General features: G+C 41.3%; 1 protein-coding gene across 6 annotated transcripts in view; it reads right to left on the reverse strand.

Annotated features, from left to right (window-relative positions):
- The window catches only part of LOC132872864 (class I histocompatibility antigen, Gogo-B*0101 alpha chain-like), a 198035-nt gene that overhangs the window by 131661 nt on the left and 49466 nt on the right, over positions 1-16908 (reverse strand). Inside the window, exons 5-10 of one of the 6 annotated variants that reach the window (XM_060907975.1) lie at positions 11125-11400; positions 5333-5614; positions 5127-5249; positions 4891-4917; positions 4725-4791; positions 566-3618 (exon numbers count right to left, since the gene is read on the reverse strand). The exons of 1 other annotated variant lie outside the window; for it this stretch is intronic. In XM_060907975.1, coding sequence (XP_060763958.1) covers positions 4760-4791; positions 4891-4917; positions 5127-5249; positions 5333-5614; positions 11125-11400 — 740 coding nt within the window. In that variant the 3' untranslated portion in view covers positions 566-3618; positions 4725-4759. Of the gene's footprint in view, positions 1-565; positions 3619-3684; positions 4792-4890; positions 4918-5126; positions 5250-5332; positions 5615-11124; positions 11401-16908 lie in introns of those variants that run through there. 4 more of the 6 variants (XM_060907976.1, XM_060907974.1, XM_060907972.1 and 1 more) reach the window with 4 other exon arrangements.

Here is a 16908-nt window from a genome sequence, read left to right on the forward strand (position 1 = left end):
CCCCTGTTGGACGCGCGCATGCGCACACAGATACTGGACTGTCATCACGTGACTGCAACGCGAGACACTGCATTTTGAGAACTCCTTGTTTGTGATGAGGATCGTTAGCTTTACAGTTTCCACTGCAGTTATCCGCGACTCCAAACACAATCTTATAGTTAGTGATGATCAGATAAATCTTCATGAAACACTGAAGTTTTCCAGCCGGTTGTGTTGAGAATCGGTTCATTTCTCGAGGCTTCACTTGCTCACTAGAGCCACCTGCTGGTCAAACGATCAATCATCCAATCACACAGACAGTCCAGAGGCTGGTGGACAGCAGTTTATCAATCCAGTGTTAAAGAAAGATACATTTATAAATATATTCTACACATCTGAATGGAACTTAGACATTCAACTAGTCTATACACAATATATTTTAGTAAACAGAATTAGTATATTTTATATATTTCAAAGTTGTATCATATGAAGGAATTGAGCAAGATGATACCGTAGATCATAATAATGGTGTTACTGCAGCTCCAGTGGTGCTTAATGAGAAGTAGGAAACAATGTGCTTATGGGACTGGACTCAAAAATCTTATTGATTTTTATTAATGAATAGAATTTGTTTCACATTGTTGGGGCTCAGATGATTTCTGTCTTTCTTTTGAAACAATTTAACCCAAAAACAAACAAACAGGACACATCGGACATTGGCTTATACAGGACCCTCCACAATTATTGGCACCTCTTGTAAAGATTAGTAAAAATGGTTAGAAAAAAAATGAATGAATGAACCCTTTATCATCACTGTTACCAGTGAAATTGACCATCGACCTGTCCTTACAGAGAGGGAACAGGACAGGAAGACAGGGATAAAAGAAAAACAGTAGTAACATGAGGAAAGATGATGAAAAAAAAAGAACCCCCCCCACTATGCTCCTATCAGGAGTACAGCACACAATAACACAAGCACACTTTAAAACACGGGACTTGGGGGGGGGGGGGGGGGGGCGGGCGCAAGAGGGGAGGAGGTAGAGGTAACCCAGCGCAAGCAAGCAGCCGTCCACTCCTGCAGCCATGAGGGCGCTGGTCACGCACTCGCTTGTCACACTGGGGGTGAAAAAAAGGTGACCGTGGAAAATTGGGGAAGGAATGCGAAGAATGCGAGAGTGTCTCCCAGCAGTGACCTACTGGGGGAAATATTGCCCCAGCAACGGCCTTGATTGAGGCCGGTGCTGTTCAGGGAGCCGAATGTTGATAAGATAGAGATTGTTTGGTCTTTCGAACAGATGCAGTCTTTACACGTCCACACCACTCATCCATATCTGTCCAATTCAATTCAGTCTCCAAAATACTTATTCCTTGCAAAGCCGAAAGTGTCTCCAAGATGACAACCATATTGTGGTTCAAGTTCTGCCACAGTCTGAGTGCCAACAGCTTTGCCCACCGCTTCAATCATATCGGGCAGCTTTGTGGGGCTTTGAACAGCTGCCACCGTTGTCTGATTTCCTCGATATACCAGGGCAATGCCTAATCCAATCAGCAAAAGTCCGGCAATCATGGTTCCGAATAGGTAAATATCTTCAATGTCCTCCACAGATGTTCCAGCAAGACAGGTGGGTTCCCCTGAACCCAGGCTTCTCATTGAGAAAACTGTGTCAATTTCGTTAGGAGACCAGTTTATCAAATCCATGCTTTTTAGTTTAGAAATTCAATGCAGAGAGAGTCTCTCAAAAAAAAAAAAGTATAGGCAGATGAGACGAAACAAAGAGCACAAGCGGGACAAAAAAAAAAAAGGAGAGGAGAGCAGAGAAATGCGACCGCCTTCCGTGAGAGCACGGAGGAAAAAAAAAATCCACCTTTTGGTGAAGTCATGTCATCTCACACTGAAAAAAATGAGAAAACTCCAACCTCTAATCAAAAATGTATTAAGAAAAGAACATACTTCAAGATAATTATTTTCAACAAAAAACACATGTGCCACTATTATTGGCACCCCTGGAAAAGACAGCAAACAATGTAACTGAAGCATGTTTTCCCATTTAAGCTGTACATGTTCAAGTTGATTGGGGTGTGCAGGAACTTTCAAGCTATAATCCATGACTTCCTGATTAATAGGGAACAAACATGAGGTGACACAGAGGCCAAATTCCGTCAAGTCATCCATAAACATGGGAAAGAGAAGAGAGAACACACAAACCAAATGAAGTGTGTTGACCTTCATAAGTCAGAGAATGTTTTTTTAAAATATCTCCTCACCTGAAAATGTCCCTTTCTACTGCTCAAGCAAAAATAAAAAAGTGGACACCAACTGGAGCTGCTACAAACTTGCCTGGAAGAGAACCCAAGTTTATTTTGCCCCACGTACAGTGAGGAGGGTGAGAGAGGCAAAAAAAAAAAAAATAATAATAATCACCAAGGATCACTGTTGTTGAATTACAAGAAAAAAAAAAGTAAAATCTTGGTTTCCAAGTCTCTAAAACCACCATTAGACTCCACCTCCATGCCAACAGATTATTTGGAAGATTTGCCAGAAAAAAAAAGCCTTTTGTGTCAGTTAACCGCAAACATACGCACCTGAAGTTTGGGAAACGCAACTACAACTTTGACTGGAACCATGTTCTCTGGTCTGATAGAACAAAACTGGAGATTTTTAGCAATAAATGTTCAAGGTGAGTTTGGTGTAAAAAGGAGGATGGCAATGATGAAAAGAAACCAATCCCAACTGTAAAATATGATGGAGGTTCTATGATGTTTTGGGTCTGTTTTTCCTCCAAAGGCCTGGAAACCTTGAACATGGCATTGGCATCATGGACTCCATGAAATAGCAGGACATTTTAAATCAGAATCTGGCTCCTCTGTCAGGAAACTAAAACTGGGTCGTCACTGGATCTTCCAGCAGGACAATGAAAAAAAAAACTGTTTACTGAACACAGAATCAAGCTTCTACCATGAACATTTCAGTCCCCTGAGCTGAACCGCAGTGAAAACCTGTGGGCGGAGCTGAAGAGGAGAGAGCACGAGAGAGGGCCGAGGACTCTGGATGATCTGGAGAGATTGTGTAAAGAGGAATGGTCTCAGATGCCCTGTTCTGTATTTCCAACCTTATAAAATGTTATCGGAGAGACTCGGTGCTGTTTTACAGGCAAAGGAGGTTGTAGAGAGTATTAAATGCAGGGGTGCCAATAATAGTGGAACGTGGTTTTATTGAAAATAATTATTTCTTGACGAGGGAACTGTTTTTCTCTGAATAAATTTTAGTCAAAAAGGTTGGATTTTTCTAATTTTTTTCAGTGTGAGATGAAGCAACTTTGCCAAAAGGTGGATTTTTTTTGTAACCTTTTTTTTTTTAAACAAATCTTTACCAGGGGTGCCAATAATTGTGGAGGGCACCGTATCTGTCAAATAACATAAAAAAATCATTAGTGACAGTAAAATGTGTGGATCTGTGAATCAGGTTTGTGCTCCACCTGCCCCTGTGGACGAGCCCCACTGTCTCCTGGTAAACAGCAATGTGCTGGATGTGGAAGGAAACATGAAGATGCAGGTCTGGGGAAAGAGTGAAGTGCTGCATCTGTGGAGGTCAGTATAGTCCTGTAGTACTGGATATGGAGGAGAGCAGGAAGGAGAATCCTGACAAAATCAAAACCAGCAGACATAAAATCCTCAACCCAAATAACAGCCACACAAACACCAGCACAGAGTAAATAAAGATTTATTCATGGACTGACAAAGTAACATTTATAGCATTAGTGATAGAGGTAGTTAAAGGAGAACTGAAGGCAAATTTTTTTATCAAAATTCTATTTCTCATTTTATTAAATATAGGAATGCATTTTTGATAGCTATTTTCCATCCATCTGTTATCTGTAACTGCTTATCCTGTGTAGGGTCACAGGCGAGCTGGAGCCTGTCCCAGCTGACTACGGGCGAAAGGCAGGGTACACCCTGGACAAGTTGCCAGGTCATTGCAGGGCCGACACATAGACACAGACAACCATTCACACCTACGGTCAATTTAGAGTCACCAGTTAACCTAACCTGCATGTCTTTGGACTGTGGGGGAACCGGAGCACCCGGAGGAAACCCACGCGGACACGGGGAGAACATGCAAACTCCGCACAGAAAGGCCCTCGCCGGCCACGGGGCTCGAACCCGGACCTTCTTGTTGTGAGGCGACAGTGCTAACCACTACACCACCCTTGATGGCCATTTTGTCACTGCTATACCAAGTTATGAGTGTTTGAAATATGTCAAAGCAATGGCCGTAAATGAGATTCGTCGAGACCTGTGCGAGACATCGTAGGACGGAAGAAAAACACAGTGGAAATCAAAGTAACCAACATTTGCCAATGTTCCCTGTCTGAAATCTAAAGTTTTTAAGAGTTACAGGACGTTGTTACAGGACTTTTGTTTTTATAACATTTTTCTTCATCTCTCTATAAAATACAGATATAAGAGACTCGATTGCAGCATTACACACTGCAGTCCAGTTTGTGGCAATAAGAGAAGAAGCAGAAGCAGCATGGCTGCACCTCCTCACCCGTGAAAGAGGAGAACAACAGGGAGAGAAATATTTCAGCACAATCTTATAGCTGGATATTAAACTGCACTTGACAATGGAGACAAATATCAGCTCTGATCTGAGATTTAATGTGAGCTCAGGCTTTTCTGCTGGATTTTCACTCCACACACACATTTTTATTCCATATTACACTGTAAACATCATCATGTCTTACTCTCTCACTCCAGCAGGAAGAAACACAGTCACAGTTTAAGAGTTGAAGGAAGAATCTCCTACAGAGTCTGTAAAACATTCAAATCCGTCACAAAGTGAACTAAACACTGCTAATAAATAATGTAGTGGTTTTAAACATCATTTATGGATCATAAAGGTTCACTTACAGGGTTTGGGGGGAACAGTCCTGAATCCTGAAACACAGATGATGGACAGACAGTTATTATAAAATCTCAGTGCTGTGTTTGGCTTCATGAGATAATTAGTTCATATCAGTTTATTGTCTCATCTAATTTATTAATGAAGATTAAAAATGTGCAAAATATTCATCAAATCCTCTCAGAATGAGAAAGTGTAAATCTCTTCTCTGAAAACTTCACATCTGCCTCCTTCCCCCTCTCACCAGAGTTCGTCTTCTTCCAGAAGACAACAGCAGCGACAACAGCGACGAGAGCGATGACGGCCACGACGACACCAATGACGACACCAATCTGCCCTCCACCTGATCCTCCATCTGACACTCCACCTGTTAAATGAACACAGAGTCTTTATTCTCTGCTGCAGCAGTAAATCAGCTTTTACCCTCTAAATCTGTACTTTTATTCAGACCTTTTGCTACTTCTAGGATTAAATCCTTCTCCAAGCTGCTGTGCTGAACCACGCAGGTGTATGTGTGTTTCTGCAGCTCCTCAGCTGGGACTTTCAGAATGCCCCTCTTCTGGAAGGTTCCATCCTGGTTGGGTAACGTCTCATTGAGCTCAACGTCCTCAATCACGTCCTCTCCGTCCTTCTGCCAGGTGATATTCAGGGCTTTGGGGAAGAAACCTGTAGCGTGACACACCACCTCTGGAGAAGGAGTGTGTTTGTGGAACAGTGACACCTTGGGACAAACTGCAGAGACACAAATTTAAAGAAAATTGAAGCTCAATTGTTATTTATCATGTGATCAACATTTTCTGGCTGCATGAATTATTAAGATGGAGGTATAAACATTAAAGAGTGCAGTATTTCTCCTGTACTTCAGCGGTCATTAACCTGCTGCTCGCGATGTACCGGTCGATCTCTGAGGTATTTTTAGATCACAACACATTTTACAATTAAAAAAAAAAACATGCAATGTTCAAATATTCACAGGTTGGTCCAGTTTGAATTCTGCTACATATTTAATTAGTGCTGTGCATCTCTATGGGCAGGGAGGAGCCAAAGAACAAAATAATTCTGGCTGATTATGATGATTTTTTTTTTACAGATAACTGTTTCTGTCTGCGTCACGTCAACCTGCTGCTAAGCTACTTAACTAATGTTAACCACAGCTGTGTTCTGTCTCTGAGCAAACTCTGTTCAGGAAACCATGGCCGAGCAACGAAAGAAGGTGAGAATACATCATTACTGTTCTGAATGGGAAAATGAACTTGCTTTTACAGGAGTGGAAGAAAAGACAGCCTGCCATTACATCACTTACCATCTGAAATTCAAGGATTCATTCCCACCCAAAAGTGAAATAGGAGAGAAAAGAATTCAAGAGTTACAACTGGTTTTAAAGCCCAGCCATCACTTTTCACAAAACCCACCAGGAGAGCTAAAGCTGCTACTGAGGAGTCATTCCGTGTTCTCCATCTCCTGGCCAAGCACAAGACGCCCCTTCACCACAGTGAGATTTTTAAAAGAAGCCACGACAGTCACATTATTCACACACTTTAGAAACTAATACACTTTGTCCAGCAGCGGGAATGAGAAGAGTGGAGTTGTTATCCGAGGACATTTCTCGATCGCTAAAAAGGTGAAACTGACTGCTGTCCACGAATTAACAGTGAAAACTGCAGGAAATCAGTGTGAGTGTAAATGGGAAGGAGTGTGTTATTGTGTATATTACTATCACGTAAAGATAGTGACACAATGCAAAATAAAATGGGATTTTCAATGTAAGCATGCATTCGTGTCAAATATAAATTCAAAACATCATTCTGTCGTTTAATTTTCTTCATCATATCAGTACTTTGTGGCCATAAATAAAATTAATGCACTAACCGAAAAAGAAACGACACTTTATCTTTCATTTTCTGAATAAAATGCAAACTGAGTGCCAACGTTCAAATTAATATTTGAATGCATGCTTTGTCTTTTCTTTTTCCTGTGCGAGACATCGTAGGACGGAAGTAAAACATACAGTGGAAATCAAAGTGACCAACATCTGCCAACGTTGTCAAAAGACGCTTGCGCCCTCTTTCGAATGCTGATGTGATCAAGCCGGAAGTTTTGTTTTGATAGCAATCAGGAAAGTTTGAAAAAAAAAAAAAAAGAAAAAAAAGTAGGCAGTAATCGTCATTTAAACTTGTTTTTGTGCAATATTTTGTTTGGAAAACAGTTTTCAAAATGGCGGCACTGACACCTGGCTGACACGTCACATTTTGAAGTCTCGCACAAGTCTCGTGAAGATCGCGCAGATAAGTGACGCCTGCTGTGGACCAAACAAACTAAATTCAACACAGCTAAAAACCGAATAGGCCGATAAGTATAATATTTAATTGCAATTAGTTGCCAATACGAGTCACGATATAAAGTTACCAAAACCGAAAACGTAATTGAACACATTAATTAAGAAATAAAGCAAGTTTAAAAATGACTTCAGTTCCCCTTTAAACAATGTGGAGGACGGAAGTGCAGCGAACAGCAGCATGTGAGAGATGGCTCAGGAATTAATGACTTCAGCAGAATGTCAGGATTATTAGTGTGCTTGCTCGGCTGCTGTGTGTTTGCCAAAGGCAAGCACACTATTGTTCTTAAGTTTACTTATTCTGCCTTATTCCGACACGTGTTTTGGATCCACTACTCCTCCTAGACCGTTCGAGATAGAGACACCGTTCCAACTCTGAGATGTCTGGCCCGAAGTGGTGTAGTGTGCCTGAATACAGCATTTGGATCAACGCGCCTGTTCTCTTGTTCTTGTCGTTTTTCTTTTGTTTTTTTCCCCCCCCATAGAAAATGAATAGGGCTCATGAATCGAATCGTCCTACTCGGACACGCTCCATCGCAGATGCACCAAACCTCATGTGATACTTCAGGCCAACTCCCCCGACACATACATGCGATCGGTTCTGACCTGCACTCTATTTTTCCTTTCTTTTTGCTCATCCCTTTTTCCTCCATAGGCTTGCATTGATTTTTGGCCCCATTGAAAACGAATGGTGCTTCAGGAGAAAAACTTTCACTCTCCATCAGTTTTTTTTAACCAAGTGACCAAACTTCAAGAAACTTCACTTGATGCCTCAGGCCAAGTCCCCACACAGATCCATCCCCTCATCTGAGACCTGCACTCGTCTTTTCCTTGGTTTTCACGCATCTCTTTTTACCTCCATAGGCTTCCATTGATTTTTGGCCCCATTCAAATGAATGGAGTTTTGCTCAGTAACACTTCACCACACATCCACCAAACTTCATACGGCACCTCAGGCCAAATCACCATTACACACATGATATCGGTTCTGACCCGCACTCGTCTTTCTCGTCTTTCATCCGTCCATTTTTTCTCCATTTTGCTGCTAATCAATGGAAGCTTGACTGAGTCGTTCCTCCCTTCCCCCAGAGGTGATGATGCATTTGGCAAGGATCTGCTCATTTGAGATTTTGACAGCAAATCAACTTCAACTCAATGGCCACTTAATTAGGAATACACACACACACACACACACACACACACACAATAGCAATTAGCATATAAGCATTCACGTGTTACCATGCTAGCTGTTAACATGTTACCCATTACGATATCATGCCTGCTGTTAGCTCACGAGTTGTTAGCATGTTCACCATTAGCATGTTATCATGAGAACTGTTAACATGTTAGGATTAGCATGCTAACATGCAGAGTTCGCATGTTTGCTGTTAGCAAGTTCGCCTGAGCATGTTAGCATGCTAACTTAGCATATTAGCATGTCACCCTCATGGCCAATTTATGCTGACAACCCAGTCCTCGCAGATGGCGTCGCAGATGGCGTCTGCGAAGCCCCCCCCTTCGCAGACGCTCTGCGCGCACCTGCCAAAAATTGTGACCACTGCAGATAGCCTCGCAGACAAGAGGGCTCCGATTGGTCCACTCTACATCCGCTGTACACGCACTTCCACTTCCCTACTTTCCCAGTTTGGTTTGTTTTCACGACCGCCATTTTTAAAAACACGAGCGAAGATGGAGCAACACGAAGAGCGGTTGATCGAGGAAGTGAGGAAGTACGTACATCTATACGACTCCAGTTCTAGTCATTATAAGTAACCGGAGGATAAACACTCCACTAACCACACCCACCAACTACTCCTAGCGATTTCGCGACTTCGCACCCCCTTGTGTTGTGGCAGTGAATAACATCGCGCACGCCTATTACTCCCCGCTCAACGATAAATTACAACTGTCTGCGAAAAGCCATCTGCGAAAGCCTTGTCGCAAGAGCATGCAGAGCCCCTCAGCGTGTTAGTATGCTAAAAGTTAACATACTAGCCATTAGCCTGTTAGCATATTAGCTTAAAGTGTTAGAATTTTAACAAATAGCATGTTAATCATTAGCATGCTAGAATGCTAGCTGTTAGCATGTTATCTATTAGCATGTTAGCATTAACATGTTAACATGCTGGGGCGGCACAGTGGTGTAGTGGTTAGCGCTGTCGCCTCACAGCAAGAAGGTCCGGGTTCGAGCCCCGTGGCCGGCGAGGGCCTTTCTGTGCGGAGTTTGCATGTTCTCCCCGTGTCCGCGTGGGTTTCCTCCGGGTGCTCCGGTTTCCCCCACAGTCCAAAGACATGCAGGTTAGGTTAACTGGTGATTAAGCAAGAAGCTCCTGTAAAGCATCATTGTTGAAAAAATACCATGTATAGAATTAGTTAAAATTTGCCAAGGAACACATCGACTGGCCCAAAGAGAAATGGCGTAACATCCTGTGGACTGATGAGAGTCAAACTGTTCTTTTCAGGTCGAGTGGTCATCGACAGTACGTCAGACGAACCCCGGGTTCTGAATTCAAGCCACAGTACACTGAAGCACGGTGACGCAAAAATCATGGTATGGGGATGTTTTTCATACTACGGTGTTGGACCTATTGATCATATACCAGGGATCATGGATCAGTCTGAATACATCACTATACTTGAAGAGATTATGTTGCCGTATGCCAAAGAGGAAATGCCCCTGAAATGGGTGTTTCAAAAAGACAACGACCCCAAACACACGAATAAACGAGTAACATCTTGGTTCCAGACAAAACGGATTGAGTTAAAGGAGTGGCAGCTCAATCCCCAGACCTCAACCCCACTGAAAACCTGTGGGGTGCCATTAAAAATGCAGTTTCTGAAGCAAAACCCAAAAATTCACAGGAACTATGTCATGTAGTTCGTTCAACCTGAGCTGAAATACCTGCTGATAGGCGCCAGATGTTGGTTGATTCAGTGCAACGCAGAAGTGCAGCAGTTATCAAAAACAATGTTTATGCAGCTAAATATTAGTTCAGTTTGAGCTTGAAGAGAAAAATGTCGACACTGCTATTTTTTTGGACAGATCCTTTTCTTTCCTTCCTGGAACTGATTTGGATTTGAATGTGTAATGTTTCCACTAGTGGGCAGCATAGCAATGTAGTGGTTAGCACTGTCGCCTCACAGCAAGAAGGTTCTGGGTTCGAGCCCCGTGGCCGGCGAGGGCCTTTCTGTGCGGAGTTTGCATGTTCTCCCCGTGTCCGCGTGGGTTTCCTCCGGGTATTCCGGTTTCCCCCACAGTCCAAAGACATGCAGGTTAGGTTAACTGGTGACTCTAAATTGACCGTAGGTGTGAATGGTTGTCTGTGTCTCTATCAGCCCTGTGATGACCTGGCGACTTGTCCAGGGTGTACCCCGCCTTTCACCCGTAGTCAGCTGGGATAGACTCCAGCTCTTCCGTGACCCTGCACAGGATAAGCGGCTACAGATAACGGATGGATGGATGGATGGATGGATGTTTCCACTACATTTGAAATGTGGAAATAAAGGCTCTTCAAAATATTTCACTTTATTTACTTTAACTCACTTCTATTTATTTGAACACAACTGCAAGTCCAGAAAGGCCACGAGTTAATTCTTTAAATGTTTTGATTTATTGTTAATTTTGACACTAATGTTGAACGCTTAAATGGAAAATGTAAATGGCATTTTATCATTTCATTGTGGTACCATCTTTGTGCACACATATGGGAAAAGAAAAATACAAACCCCAGTTCCCATTTATTTTACTTTTGGCATTTAAAACAAACAAACAAACAAAAAAACAAACCCCAACAACCTCGTAGTGCATCATCAATGTGTTATTAGAATATGCACAATGTGTGTGTAATAAGCTGTGTTTGTGTTGAACAGCTGCAGTTACAGTAACAGAGGAGATCACACACTTTACCTTTCCTCTCCAGAGTCTCTCTGCTGTAAGACACAAACTTCTTTAACCACTCAATACAGTCATTCTCCAGGTAGCTCTTCCAGTATTTAGTTTCAACTTCTGTAGGATCCCACTCCTTTATAAAGATTCCAGCTTGGAGTTTCGCTTCAGTCCAGGTTCCAGTTTTCAGATCCAGACTCATGAAATCTTCTCCATCATAACTGTACAGATCATATCCTCTAGTGGTGCCGTCATCATCAAGCTCACAGCTGTACGTCCTCTGGAGTGTATGAACTCCTGCACACACACACGTAATGAGGTGAGATCAGATGAGCTGACTTTCCTTCTACACTCTATTCAAACTGCTACACTGCGTTTTTCTACTCGTCCTTTTTACATTTTGTCCTTTGTAGTAGAACAGTGTTATTGTCGGTAAAAGAATATTTAATAATGTGTGTTTTGTGTCCTTCTACACTGCAGGGATTCACAGCTCTGTGTGTAAGGCAAGGCAAGGCAAGTTTATTTATATAGCACATTTCATACACAGTGGCAGTTCAATGTGCTTTACAGAAGTAAAAGCAGAACAGTAAACAATAGAAAATAAAATTACATAAAATAATTGGGGAAGAAAAATAATAAGAATTAAACAATAGTAGAAATTAAATTAATAAAATGAAATAAAGTTAATCAGCCTCGAGATTAATTATTATTATGGGTTTAACTCATAAAGCACGCTCTTCCCGTGGCTCTTCCACGAGGATCACCAAAAATCGTCGCGCAGACAAAATCTACGAGGATCACCAAATAAAATCGTCCCGCAGACAAAATCTACAAGGATCACCAAAAATCATCCCGCAGACAAAATCTACGAGAATCACAGTAACAAAGAATTAAAGTAAAAGTAAAATCATTAAAATCCAAGATTAAAAAGAAATTAAAATAAAGAAAGTAAAATCATTAAAATCAAAATTAAAAGAAATTATGTTAAAGGAAATTAATTACTTAGGTAAAAATTAATCAAGTGAAAGCCTCTGAAAACAGCTTTGTCTTGAGCCTGGATTTAAAACTAACAACAGTAGGAGCATTTTTGATATCTGGAAGTTGGTTCCAAAGCTTAGCAGCATAGCAAAGGCTGGGTCACCACACTTTGTTTTGACAGCTGGTATTACTAGCAAGTTTTTCTCTTGTGATCTTATGGTGATGATACACGGGGCAACTTTTTGGGCAATGTTGCCAAGCAATGTTGCTGGCAACGGGCAACTAGGTGAGACACAGGGCAACTTTTCAGCAACAACAGTTAGCAACGGCAGTTTACAGTTAGCTAAAAAAAAAAAAAAAAAAAAAACGATGTCTTAATTTTTGCTGTGACCATTTAATCAAGCTGTCTGTTGTTTTTTAGAGCTTTGGTGAGGTAAATTCCTCCATATAGAATATTAAAATAACTTACCGGCGTAAAAACAGATGAGGAGTCTCTCCATCTCTTCACTCCACTGACACTGAGCGGCCGCCATATTTGTTTGAAATTTCTGATCCGAACCTCACCGGAGGTCACATGACTCGATACTCGCGTTCTGATTGGCTTATCTCAAAAAGTTGCCAGAGATTATCAAAACCATTCAGAAAGAAACAATGTTGCCCAATCTCAATAGAAAAGAGTCAAAATGCAATTGCCCAGCAACATTGCTCGGCAACATTGCCCAAAAAGTTGCCCCGTGTATCATCACCATTAGAGACCTAGTTGGTGCATATAATTGAAACATATCCAGTAGGTAGCTGGGTCCCATCCCATTTAATGTTTTAAATAGAAGAAGTAGTGCTTTAAAGTCGATTTTATAGCTCACTGGGAGCCAGTGCAGAGACCTTAGGATTGGAGTGATATGAACTACCCTTTTTGTTCTTGTAAGAACCCTTGCTGCTGCATTTTGGATTAGTTGAAGCTCTTTGATGGTCTTTTTTGGAAGACCTGTGAAAAGGCTATTGCAGTAATCAACCCTACTGGAGATGAAAGCATGAATAAGTTTTTCTAGATCATGTTTTGACATGAGACCCCTGAGTTTAGAAATATTTTTTAGGTGATAGAATGCAGACTTTCTTACCACTTTCATATGACTGTTGAAGTTAAGTTCGCTGTCAATAAGGACACCAAGGTTTTTGACAGTATCCTTTGCTTTAAGCTCCTTAGTTTCAAGAACAGTGGCAATCCTAAGCCTTTCCTCCTTTTTGCCAAATATAATTGCTTCAGTTTTATCTGCATTCAGCTGAAGAAAATTGTGAGACATCCATTTGTTAATTTGGTCAATGCATCTATGAAGAGACTCAAGAGGGGCATAGTCATTAGGTGACATAGCTAAGTAAAGCTGAGTGTCATCTGCATAGCTATGGATGTTTGAGTTATTCTTAATAATTTGTCCAAGTGGGAGCATATAAAGGTTGAATAGTAATGGTCCCAGGATTGAGCCCTGGGGAACCCCACAGTTCAAGGACATGGGTGATGAACTGTGGCCTCCAATGGCCACATAAAAAAATCTTTGTTGTAGGTAAGATTTTAACCAGTTGATTACTATACCAGTAAATCCAACCCAATGCTCCAGTCGATGTAACAGTATGGAATGATCTACCATGTCAAATGCAGCACTTAAGTCTAAAAGCACCAAGACTGATGTTTTACCAGCATCAGAATTAAGACGTAGGTCATTCATGACTTTAGTAAGAGCTGTTTCAGTGCTATGATTGGCACGAAAACCTGACTGAAACTTATCAAAACATCCGTTTAATGTCAGGAAGGCAGTTAATTGATTAAAAACAATTTTTTCAATTATTTTACCAACGAATGGCAAATTGGATATGGGCCTGTAGTTGTTGAGTACTGAGACATCCAGGTTATTCTTTTTCAGTAGGGGTTTTACAACCGCTTTTTTCAGAGATGAGGGAAACATGCCAGTTCGTAAGGAGGTGTTGATAATCTGAAGTACCTCGTCTGATATTAGGTGAAGAACAGATTTGAAAAAGACTGTAGGTAAAATGTCCAGTTCAGATGTGGAGGAGCTGAGACTTTGTACTGTTTTTCTCAGAGTCTCAACATCAATTAAACTAAATGTTGACATTGTATTACGACCCCCTCTCTCGTTATCCAATGGTTCCAGATTTTGAAGTGTTTGCACCTGTGTGGCTATATTCATACGTATTTTATCAATCTTTCCTTTGAAAAAAGATGCAAAGTCGTTGCATGTATTAACTGAGAGAAATTCAGAAGGCATTTGTTTTGATGGGTTTGTTAGCTTTTCAACTGTAGAAAATAGCACACGGGCATTGTTGATATTCCTATTAATAATGTCAGCAAAAAAAGACTGTCTTGCTTTAGAAATTTCTAAGTTGTATTTACATAACATCCCTTTGTAGATTTGATAATGAATCTGGAGTTTAGATTTACGCCATTTTCTTTCAGACTTTCTACATTCCCTCTTTAACATTTTAACTGTTGGATTTAGTTTCCAGGGTGCTTTTCCTTTGTCTATGACTCTTTTGGTTTTAAAAGGAGCAATAGCATCCATAATATGATTCATTCTTGAATTAAAAATTTCCATTAGATCATCTGCACAATCTGAAGATTGACATGGGAGTTCTGAGAGTGCCTGCTCAAAAAGAGCTGCTGTGCCATTGGTAATTACCCTCTTTTTTACAGTCACAGACTTGTTTTGAAAGTGAGGGGAAATGGAAACATCAAAGAAAACACAGAAATGATCAGATATACCCAGGTCCATGACACTAGTAGATACATTAAGACCCTTAGTGATGACAAGGTCGAGGGTGTGGCCATGGGAGTGTGTTGGCCCTTGTACATGTTGTGTTAGGTTGAAGGCATCAATCAGTGTAAGAAATTCATTTGCATACATGTTATCTGGATTATCAACATGGAAATTAAAATCCCCAGAAATAATAAGATTGTCAAACTCTAAACAAATATTTGACAACAGTTCCCCAAACTCCTCTAGAAACAGTGGTGCAGAAAGTCTTGGTGGTCTGTAAATAGTCAACACTAATATGTTAGAAGAACATTTTAGGATTGCACTTAGGTATTCAAAAGATGTAAAATCACCAAGAGTTGTCTGTTTGTACTGAAAACATGCCTTGTATATATTTGCTATTCCTCCTCCCCGTTTATTGGCTCTTCCAACACTCATGAAATCAAAGAGTGGGGGAGTTGCTTCAATAAGAGTAATAGAGCTGCTTGATTGTTCAAGCCAAGTTTCAGTAAGAAGCATAAAATCCAGTTTGTGTGTACCGATGAAGTCATTAATTAAAAAAGGCTTATTAAGTGATCTTACATTCTGAAGAGCTAGTTTTACAGTGAATGTGGGGATAATTTCCACAGAAGCGTTCTGTGGTTGTTTTGGAACTGGAAGGAGATTTGACGAGTTTACCCCATTGATAGGATGAATAAGAACACCTCTCCTTGTTAGCACAGGAATAGAAAAGTACGTCGTGGGTCCCAGCTTATTTTCAAAACTACCATCTGGACCCAGATTAGATCAGTTCGTTCCAACATTAAGGTCTTCACTGCTGCTGGTGAACTGTAGCTGTGCACATGGTCCTTAAGTCTTATCTATAATCACAGGGGGAGGTGGTGCCCTCTGTTTCTTGGGTGCTGTGGCAGTTGGATACATCATTAGAGATTTTGGGGTACACAAGGCCTGACCATGAGACAGCTCTGTGTACGGTACTTGATTTGAGTGTCCTCTTGGGCTTGCCAAAGACACTCGGCTTAAAGACAATAGTCTCTCCATTTTCTCAGGAAAACGCAGTCTGGGGGGTGAAGGAGATACAGAGGGGCTTGGGGTTACATCCACTGCTGTTGTTGGTGATTGCCTATTGCCAGTCTCAGGAGGTTGTGGTGATGCTTGTTTATCTGATAGTTCTGCCAGCTTACCCATTAGCTCAGATATCATGTTGCTAGCCTTGGAAAGTGACGGGGATGTGTGTGGTGATAAATCCACCCTCTGATCATTTTCCTGAACTGTATTGGGGGCAGATGAGTCAGCATGATCCTCTGTAGTTGCTGGGGGCTTAGTTGCCTTCGTTGGTGACAAGGAGTTTTGCTTGAATCCATCAGAGTGAGCGTTAGTCCCGCTTCTTTCTGCCTGCAGATTCACTGCTTGAGTCTGAACATCAACAGTGTGTTTCCGTACTGTTTTTGAGCCTTTGTTGATGTCCCTGGGAGGTTCAGTTTGTACCCAAACAGAGTTCGTATCAGTGTAAAGTAAAAACACATTCGGATCGTTTTAATCTGTGGCCCAAACTGTATAATGGACACTCAGTAGTTTGCCTAAATAGAAAAAAACATTAAAAAGTGTAGAGAGAAGCTCTTTAGTGTGAGAGTCTGCGGTTTGAGACAAAGCCCAAGGGTTTGTGACTCTGATGATATAATGATCTGCTGCTGTTTAATCGATGTTACAGAACCACTGTGTACTACTAAGAATACCAGTGTTGTTTTCGTTAACGATGACTAAATGATTTCATTAATGCACCTTTTTTTCATGACAAAAACAAGACAGTGACGAGCTAAACATAACTCTTTGATGACGAAAATATGACGAGACGTATCGGTTGTTTTCGTTGACGAGACGAGATGAAAAGAAAATGTTAGTGGGTTGGCTATAGGACTATCAAAATGCATGGTGTTTCCTCCAACGGTGTCTGCCAAATGCTGAAAATATCAGCAATGTACCAGCATCCTGTCCTTGTTTGGTCACGCCCACCACCGGGCATGTCCGGGCACAGTGCACACCGGGGCAGCCACACACAGTT

The sequence above is a fragment of the Neoarius graeffei genome, chromosome 24 (genome assembly GCF_027579695.1).
Source record: "Neoarius graeffei isolate fNeoGra1 chromosome 24, fNeoGra1.pri, whole genome shotgun sequence".
NCBI lineage: Eukaryota > Metazoa > Chordata > Actinopteri > Siluriformes > Ariidae > Neoarius > Neoarius graeffei.